We start from the raw sequence: 10,401 nt of genomic DNA on the forward strand, positions 1-10,401 counted from the left end.
ATATTAAATTAATTATTTTAATAATTTTATTTTATTATAAAAAATATGTTTAATAATTAAATCTTTAGAATAAAATTCAGTTGGCAAAACACGAAGTTTGGTGTGGTTCAGAAAAATAATAAATTTCAGTGTGAGGATTGTTACGAATCTTCTTTTTCATTTCAAGGGTTTTACTGAACAATTTTTTGGAACGTTATTTGCCAATTAGTGAGTACCAATTAGTGAGCAGTGATGACCAGTAGAAACCAGTAAATTTTTAACAAATTCAATTGTAGCTACAAAAAGAGTGACACTTGTCATACATACTACTGAGTCGTGCAATAAGTTCGTGCGTTTCATGATGCGTTTTGTATTTCGAGTTATTTTCGAGAAATGAAACTGTTCATTCAGACGTGTACTCTGCTCAGTTAGAAAAGTTAAGAGAAGCAATAGCAGTGAAACGTCCAGGTTCCTTAAATCGGAGCAAAGTGATTTTTTACCACGATAATGCCAGACCACATGTGACAAAACGTGGGAAAAAAAAATTACGTGAATTCGGTTGGGAAGTTTTATCACACCCATTATATTCTTTGAACACTGCTCCAGTGGATTACCATCTGTTTCGTGCATTACAATATTTTTCAGTGGGCAAAACATTTAACAATATTAACTCTATAAGAAATAATATTGAAAAATATTTTAATGAAAAACTGAAGAAATTTTATAGCGACGGCATAATCGTATTGCCAAAAAGAGGGGAAGAAGTTGTGGAACGAGAGGGTAACTACATTCTTTCGTAGCATTTAAAGGTATATTCCAAACATTGATCTAAATAGCACATAAACAAACGGCACGAACTTATTGGAGGACCTAACATATGACATTTACAATAAATAAAATTAATTCATTCACAATAAATGAATAAGTAGATATTTCTTAAATTTCCTTTGTCTACTGTCGAGATCTTAAATCAATTATACCATTGATAGGTTCTGTTAGGTTTTCTGTAGAAACGGGTTATGGCACGATCGACCGGGAACGGTTATTTTTGAGTTCAGGATTTTCGTTTATTGCTTGCACGGGTCTCATTACATCCTGCGAGGGTCACTAGAATTGCTTTGCTAGATTTTTAGTAATTTGTGTCCCTCGCGCTCAATAGCCTACGAACATACCATAAACCACGAATTTCCGAACGGCACATCTGTATGTAACGGTCCGCTTGCCGATGTTCCCCTCGCGACCGTCTCCCACCCTTCCAAGGTGACAGCGCGCTAAGGGCGTACTGGAAGGGCGGCAAAGACGACACTAGACACGCTGATTGGCAAATGCAATTGTTCACCATTAACCAATCAGCGTGTCCCAATAAAAATCCCTCTCACGGACGTCCGAGACGCGACGTCGGAGAGTGAGTCGACGAACAAGGAGAACCAAGGAGCAACCAGCTCACGTCACGCGATACCATAGATTAGTTTTTACAAGTCCCAATCATTTGGGTGGTCCTTCGAACCAGTATCTAGACGGCACAACATCGTGCAAACATCCACAAAGTTCGAAAGTTCATCGCCACAACCACGGGCATAAACAGGTTCGCTTGAATCGTTGTCATACTTCAATTTAAATACCCTCAACATTAATAAACTTCAATGCCAATATTCCACACAATTAATACTAATTCCTTTAAGAACAACCTGAAGAGCATTATCGAATGAACGTCGAGTGGTCCCTCCGCTACTTCAGCTAAAAGGCGAGATTTAAAATTCAAAAATGGCAATGCCTCAGCATGGTATCGTTCAGGGAGTAGAAGCTCGAATACGCGGAAGGAGGGTCGGATAAAAGATTGAATAAAAGGTGCTCGATAACTGGCGGATACTTTCGCGCGAACGAAATTGGCTGTCCACTTCCGTCACGATACCGGGTTGCCTATAAAAGCATCCGATGTCCATCGATCCTTCCCCCCTTGTCAATATTCATATCTATTAAACGCAATTCACGTCTACCAGTCGACGCGTGGCAATTGTCGCAGTAAACGTCGTCAAATCGGTTTCGTTTTTCCCAGATGATTGACGTCGCAAAAATGCGACACGGATATTTCGTTTCTGAATCGCGTCCTCACATTCAGACCGATGTTTCCAGCAAAATTCTTTCGATAAGCGTCACTTTTAGTCCCTGTGCACACAGCGTTGCAATATGATCCAGATATGGGAACGAAAAATCGACTAAAAAAAATTCTTTAATAATCGAGCCAAATTGGCAAGTTTGTTGACATGATTGAAATACGAAGCCGCAAATTGAATTACCCGAGAAATTTATCAGTCTGGCTAATACCACGTCACGCGAGTGTACACGATATATTTGTGTATCTTTCGTGGAATTTGATTTTGTTGCTGAATTTCGAAGAATCCACGAACTACCAAAATGCAAGTAACTTAAATTTCGTCATGTATGAATATACATTTTTATACACACTCTGTTGAATAGATGTTGGGGACTTGCACGGTACTGAATATCGTTTCGATTTTTGCATATTGCACGCACTATTGCCGCCTGAATTTTCCCTCTTGAAGGACCAGCCAAAAGACTGATTCTAAAGCTTGTTTGTGCTTAACTGATTTTATTCACAAACTTAACTATATACAGTATGTGCACGAAGAAATCTAAATGTTTCTTGTTGGTCCGAATGCTAAGAATCCAGTCTGATTGCTACATTATAACTGTTATGTAATACTGTGGTGCGTAGCCTGATATCGCTGAGCGTTCTGAATGTTTCTCTGCTGTTTGCTTGCTATTTTCAAACTGAGCTGTCGTTGTCGACACTGCCTGCGGACTCTCTCTTTTCTTGCCAATACTGTGGTGCGTAGCCTGATATCGCTGAGCGTTCTGAATGTTTCTCTGCTGTTTGTGCTTGCTATTTTCAAACTGAGCTGTCGTTGTCGACACTGCCTGCGGACTCTCTCTTTTCTTGCGCTCTCAAAGTTACCTTGGAAAAGGGATGGCGATGTCTTAGCTGAAAATGGAGAATGTTTAGCAACAGCGTGAAATTTCCTCCGAATTTGACCGGTTCAGTTTTTTCACCGATACAACTAAAATTCTGATTCTGGAAGGGTCACCCCTTATGGCACGGCTTCAGGCTATCGAGGACGAGAGAAATGATTTTCTAAAAACTGTAGGGTTGTAAAAAACCCAATTTTCTCTCGTCAGAGCATATTTTTTACTCGAAACGCATGCTAATAATGCAGGAACCGACGGAAAAATTTTGAGCGACCCAAACGGGAATCAAACCCGGGATCTTCGGCTTACAATTAGCAAAGCCGAGGCTTTGCGCACTACGCCAACTAGTTTAGTTTAGTTTAGTTTTTATTTGTATCTTAAGTGCTTATGCATATTACATAGTTAATTTTAGATATAATATTGTTCTTAAGTTTTAGGTTGTGCTGCCTGTCCGGGGACATTTGGCGCATGCCCTGTGTTTTCTTTTCGCTTTTCAGTGCTTATTGTGTAAATAATGAGAATTGAGCTGTTGTGATTAGGAGAAATTTACAATAAAAACCTGTCGCAGTGGGTTGTGTTTGACTTATGATCTATGGGGGAGGGGTTTTATATGGTTAGTGAGCGCTTATACCTATGTTAGTTGCTTACGCTAATTATGTACATTTGAATATTTACAGAGGTTACAGTGTTTTGCACTTTAACAAGTTTGCTTGTCGTTATGTCGCATGTCAGACGGCTGGTGTGACGTGTTTATGTGTGTGGGGATTGCTTTTACCCCCATGAGGGTTTAATGTTTGTCGTAATGTTTCTTATTAGGAGGTTGGGGCGGTTTGCTAATCTGTTGTTTTCTTTATTGTTTGTGGATTTTATATATTCCGAGATTAGTGGTATTTTGCTACGCCAACTACTTCCTCTCTATTCTCCCTTGTCGGTTTTCTATTTGGGTATGGAGGCCCCGATACTACAATAATAACTAAATTCCTGTAAGGCGTTGTGCGACGCGCCTAGGCAACGACCGCGGGACCCGAGCCGCAGGGGGCCCTAGACAAGGAGCAGCGCAGGCTGCACCCCCACCCCACGGCTTGCAGGGCCCTAACGGCCGAAGAAGCGTATAAAAACGCGAAAAAGGGCAGCGGCCTACACATTATTGTACCCAACCATCGACCAGCGAACCAACGTCATTTTAAAAATCAGTTATTCTAAGCCCTTGTAACTCTTTACTCTTACATTCCTATTTTCAAAAACTTCGGCATGTACTTGTCATAAACTACCGCGTTAACAATAAACATGGAAACGCTGAAGTAAATATTGAACAGTTGATGTCGATGGTTGAAATAAAAAAAAAATACACTCCACTTTGAAATATTCTCGAAAAACTATGAAAGAATATCGAAAAGCTGTTTGAGAATATGAAATGCAAAACAGCTACCCCTAAAGCGTGACTTATCAACTCAGCATTCATAAATCGATCTCTGGATCAATTTATATACCGATCTGTGCCGCGGTTCATTTTTCCCTCGCTGTAAAACGCAGTGGATAAGAATTGCCCTGAGAAAGCGTGCAAAAGAAGGAGGAATCGATAGGTCGAGCGTAAGACGTTCGAATTTTTCGGCTATCCGTTCCCACGCTCTCAGATTCATATTCTGAACGCATCGGATATTCAAACTCTCTCTCTAGCCCGGCAACCATTTCGTTCGATAGTTCTCCTCTCCCTTTGGGGTGTCTGGTGTGCCTCAGTGCGCCGCTAAAATGGCAGAAATCGATATACTCAAATATTCCATGAATACCACACGGCAAAGATTTCCATGGCTAAACGTAACGCGACACTTATGGTACTTGAGAATTATTGGGTGTGTGCGAGAGTTCTGTCGGTTTAAAGTTTGGGAATTTTTTTTTTTTATTAGGCAACGACTAAACGAAACGTTTCAATTTTTTCAGAGGATGTAAATGTAACTTTCAGCCTTTTTCCCCGATTTTTGAAAAGTAAAAATGTTACAAAATGGAGGAGTTATTGTATACTGGGTGAGTCAATAGGAACCAACAAAGAAAATAATTCGTTATCTCTAGAAGAGGTGCATCTCTTGAGATTTCAAGGTGACCTCAATCTGTTTCATGATCAATGCATCTTTTTTTTAATGCTATATTATAACAGATGAAAAGACGAATTCAATGATTTATACTAACAGTAAGTTGAGCTACAGTTGACCTTGAACCTCAAACCGAGATAAAATATTTTGTATAAATTTATCTGATGCACCCCTTCTAATGCTACATAATTCATTTGAACCGTGTTTTGATACAAGCAAGAGATTACGAGCTATTTTAGATATTAGTTCTTATTCACTCACCCTGTATACAGAGGAGTTTGTTTCGTAAGTTTTTGCAATTTCCATTACAGTTTGATGACTATTTGATTAGGTCAAGATTCATGGTTGGTTTTCAAGCGACAGGTCCCCAAAATCAAAGCGAATAAATATAATTGACGAATTCTTTCTTTAATGATTTAATATTATTAATTAACAGAAAAAATTGCCTTAGATATAACAGTGTAATATCTTTCAAGGCGTCGTATTAATAAAGATGTTTGCAACCTCGACGTTGAATTAAGATAAATTTTAGGTGCAGTAGCTTAAATAATTAAGTCTGTTCGATTTTCAAAATCTTACACGCTTCGGGTTTCAGTAAACTTATAATATTTCGTACGAAAGAACGAAAATTATCAAAATGTCTTCTTCTCCTAATGCTTGACAAATATTTCCGTAGGCTTGAATCGCTTTGTTATCTTCTTTAAATACGTATAAGTCTTCATTACAATTTCTGACACGAAACAACAGAAACTCGCCACTCCTTGACTCGTTATTAAAACAGGTTATTCGAAGTTACCGTATAGAACTATTGTAACTTTCTGCTCGTTACAATTCATTTACGAAAACAAAGCTATTATCAATGTAACACAGAAACGGACAAAACTTTCGCACTCACTTAACACTTATTTGACCATACTCGTGGTTTTATACTCGAAACACAGTTAATTTCTCTTTCTGTTTATCACGCACTGTCTCCCCTTTTGTCACTCGAGAGCAGATTTCTAAAGCTTTAACGCGAATTTCATTCGTCGACTGATCCTGTTTCCGTGACACAATCTGCGTCACGGACCCTTTGAAACTGCACACGTGCACGCGCGTTATGCATTCAGTATGCAAATCGAGGTGGTCGTGCATGATCGATCTTCCGCCGCGTTTTATTTGCCTTCGAGAGGCGGAGGAGGAGGAGACGAGCTAGTTGAGAAAGCTCTCGGCTATCTTGGCTTTTGTCGTGCCACTTGAGCGTTAAGTAGATAGTGCTCGCTTTGGGGAGCTTGTGAATTTTGGCGAGGGTATAAGGTACATGTTGGAGAGGCATGATTGATGGTTAAAGGTATTTGTGGCTTATGTAGAGTATTTTGGTGTTTGTTAAATTCTTTGAAATTTCGAAAATTCGAAGATTACTGTGTTCGGATTATTATTTCGATTAATTCTATTTTAGCATCCTGATTCTTCCTGTTCTTCTTACTTTCTTTTTCTCTCCTCCACTTTTAATATACAGGGTTCTCTTGTAAATGGAAAGTATCGAGTAAAAATGAAAGAGGAAAAAGTTTTACGATGTTTTATAACCAACACAATAGCATACGTCACCTTTTTATATTTGCAAGATTTTTCGAAAACCGAAGGTGACTTTTAATTTTTTAAATGAAACTGCCGAAACGAATTCAATCATTTGTGACAGAATGACCTACAAAATCATGTAAGGTCGAGAATGAGAGAAATAGTTTGAACAGTTTGAACTTGTATTTTATTCACGCTCGTAATAAATACGTATCATATCTACTTTTTCTTCTGTCACACAATGGGGCATCACGATAAGATACTAGACACTAAGTTTGTAAATCGAATACTTTACTCATTATTTTAAAATCCGAAATTGTAACAAGGCAGATGTTCCTTACTGTTTCGTTTGAGCATACTGAATCTACGCATTCGCAATAACGCATAGCTCTGTACTACTGAAAACGTAAGTAAATATTGCGGTAGTCAGTAGCAACACAATATCAGTCACATTGAACGCGTTATGTACATAGTCTTATCAATAAGACATATCTACTCGTAAATACAATATTACGAAATGTTCAAACTATTTCTTTCATTCCTATCCTTGGAAATTTTGCAGGTTGTGTTACTGGTTGAATTCACCTTAATAGTTGCTTTCATACAACATACAAAAGCATATGGCATTTCATATAAAAAATTAAAGGTCACCTACGTTTTTCTAAAATTATTGTAAACGTAAAATATTGATATACACTACCGGCCAAAAGTTTGGAATCACTGAGCATTGCAACTTACACAAAAATTTCCAGAAAAAAGTCAGCGACTTTGAGAATTTTTTATCGTTCGAATCAATTGATATGAGATACATTGATAAAAGTAGACTTGAGATAAACTTCAAATCTATTGATGAAAAGTGGGAAGTGATTCCAAACTTTTGGCCGGTAGTGTATGTTATTGTATTTGTTATAAAATATCGTAAAACTTTTTCCTACTTACTATTTACGAAAAAACAGCTGGTTAGTGATAATGCTAACACCCTGTATATTCTCTTTCCTTCCTCTTCCATTTGTAACATTGTATATAATGTACTACACTGAATTTGTACCCGTAAATTAACAAATGAATAAATTATGAGTATTTTGAAGGTTTAGAATTTTATTATTGCATTAGTCTTTTCATGATAAGTGGTGTACAATTGCATAGTAGCGCCATAATAAAATAAATAATAAATAAATTAAAACAGAGGGTAATATTTCAACATCTTTTATTATCGACAAATAAATGTTATTTATCAATTTGAACGGTTTCAGAATATTGAAAATCTCTGTTGACGACTTATGACATTTGTGCAGTGCAATAATAGCAATGTGGTTCTTTTTAATACTCCACTTTGTGTTAACTGTTGAATTGATTGGATTTGAACGAGACATATTTTCTTTCTGAAAGTCCATTTAACTAGCAGAACAACGAGCTACCGAGTTTCAGAATTTCATACAGTAGAATCATTTTGTTTCGTGGAACGGAACTTGTACTACAAAGTTCTTCCTAGGAGTCTCGAATATTTTTAGAATTTAATTTAGCAAAAATTGCCAATACGAATTTCTCATCTTTTTCTCTAATTCTTTATCAACATTTCATTAATTAAAGAGTACTTAAATTTGTTGATATGCAACAACACGTTTGTTTTAGTCACGAGAAGGCTGGTTTAAAAGGCAGGTTTACGTTGGCAAACTTGAAAGTTACAGAAAGAAGACTTTCTACGCGTCTGAACATCTCGTTGCCCCCATCTCTTTCTCTCTCTCTCTTTCTACCCTTTTATCCGCCTGTTTGCTCTCGCTGGTAAACACTCTTGAATACACAGCTTTATTTTATTACGTAGCACACCTTTGAATAAATTAAAATCAACGGAATTAAAGTGTTCCGCCGCTTTGCGACAAAAGAGCAATCGAATCTCCGAGCATCTTGCGCTTCGAATATCTATCACAGTTTTCCTTTCACTTCTTGCTTCTGCTTATCGAGGGAAGCTTCATCAACTTCACCGGAGTTCGTTCAATTTTTCACGCTTTATTGAATTTCAAACTTATTCGAAGAAGTAGGTGTTGGTTTTACTACGTTCAGTTTGAAAATAGAAACATCTGTTCTTTGGAATCCAGTGGAACTCGAAGGGAAGTACATATTATCGTTAGAGGAGCTACCAACTTGGAATTTCCACAAGAAAACTAATAACCAAGAGTTCTGAATTTGATTTCTAACTTAAACAAACTTCAAAATTTCTTCTGTTGTGCTGAAAATTTGATACTTGACGTTCTCGAATATTTAACGTTTAAAGAGACCAAAAGATTCTCTTCCCAATTATTCCAAATTCTCATCAATTAAAAAAATTCGCTTCCAATGTTAGCAAAAAAAAGTTGCACAGTAGTTAGCGTTTAAAAATGAAATTAAAAAGTTCTCTTCTAAATTATACCAGACTCTCTTCCAATATTACTAAAAAAAATTGCACAGTAACGTTTGCAGAAAACAAACAATTCTCTTCCTAATTATTCCAAATTTCCATCTATTAAAAAAATTCGCTTCCAATATTAGCAAAAAAAAGTTGCACAGTAGTTAGCGATTAAAAAAGAAATTAAAAAGTTCTTTTCTAAATTATTCCAGACTCTCTTCCAATATTACTAAAAAAAATTGCATAGTAATGTTTATAGGAAAGAAACTATTCTCAATATTAATAAAAACATTGCATAGTAACATTTCTAGGAACCCAAAAATTCTCTTTCATATTATTCCAGATTCTCTTTCAATATTAACAAAAAAGTTGCACAGTAACGCTTAAAGGAAACAAAAGATTTTCTTCCAAATTGTTCCAAACTCTCTTCTACAAAACATTTTCTTCCAATGTTAACAAAATACTTGCTCGACAACGCTTAAAGGAACCAAAAGACTCTCTTCCAAATTATTCCACGTTCTCTTTGAATATCAATCAAAGGATTGCACGGTAACGCTTAAACGAATCAAAAAATTTTATACCGTATTATTCCAGAATTCTCTCTGTTATTATCTCATAACGACGATGCCTTGTTTTGAAAAATCTCCATTCGTTATTCAAGTCCCGAAATCGATATCCTGGGCGGTGAGACTTCTCGGATGAATAACTCACCAAGAGGAACGCACCAAAATCGATACATACCTGAAGAATCCCACGTATCTGTCCGCTCTTGGTCTCGACGATGCGCGAAGCGTAGCGGACCTGTGTAGCAGCACGGGATCCCTCGCGGCCGATCAACACGAGGATGGCAATCAGCAGGAGGCAGCTGCTCGATCTGCTCAAGGACCTCGTGGCCAGCGGCCTCTTCTTGGCCGCCGGCTGGCATGGCAAGAGCATGACAGCATTTGCTGGCGGCCACTCGAAGCGACGCCAGCAGCATAACCGTGGAACGCGACTTCAGCCACGGCTTCGAAGCTCTGCCGGGTACTCACCAAGATTACCTTCGCAAAAACTGAAATTCAAAGGAATGAACGGTTATATCGGGTTTCTTTTTCGTTTTTTCGTCCGAGGTTTAGTTTTCGAGAGAATCGAGTTTGAAAATCCACCTTGTGTGTACGTAGACGAAGCTAAGATTTACCGTGCGACGTATAACGCGTATCGTGTTTTTAAGCAATGTGTATAGCAGGCATGGGCAACCATTCCTAGTCCCCGAGTCAAGGGCCGGACCAAATTATTAAATAAAATAAATTAATATTAAATGAATTAAAACAAGTTGCTACTTCATATTTCATTTATTTAGAATATCATACTTTGGTATAAAGCTCTACATAAATTTTATAATACATATAATGAACGATATAACAATTT

At 37.4% G+C, this 10,401-nt stretch overlaps 1 protein-coding gene across 1 annotated transcript in view; it reads right to left on the bottom strand.

The window, feature by feature from the left end:
• Positions 1–9,930, bottom strand: part of LOC108573804 (neuroligin-4, Y-linked-like) — an 88,175-nt gene extending 78,245 nt beyond the window's left edge. Inside the window, exon 1 of the mRNA XM_017936280.1 lies at positions 9,736–9,930. Coding sequence (XP_017791769.1) covers positions 9,736–9,930 — 195 coding nt within the window. The remainder of the gene's footprint in view (positions 1–9,735) is intronic.
• Positions 9,931–10,401: the final 471 nt, after the last annotated feature.

The sequence above is a fragment of the Habropoda laboriosa genome, unplaced genomic scaffold (assembly GCF_001263275.1).
Source record: "Habropoda laboriosa isolate 0110345459 unplaced genomic scaffold, ASM126327v1 scaffold155, whole genome shotgun sequence".
In the NCBI taxonomy this organism is placed as follows: Eukaryota; Metazoa; Arthropoda; class Insecta; order Hymenoptera; family Apidae; genus Habropoda; species Habropoda laboriosa.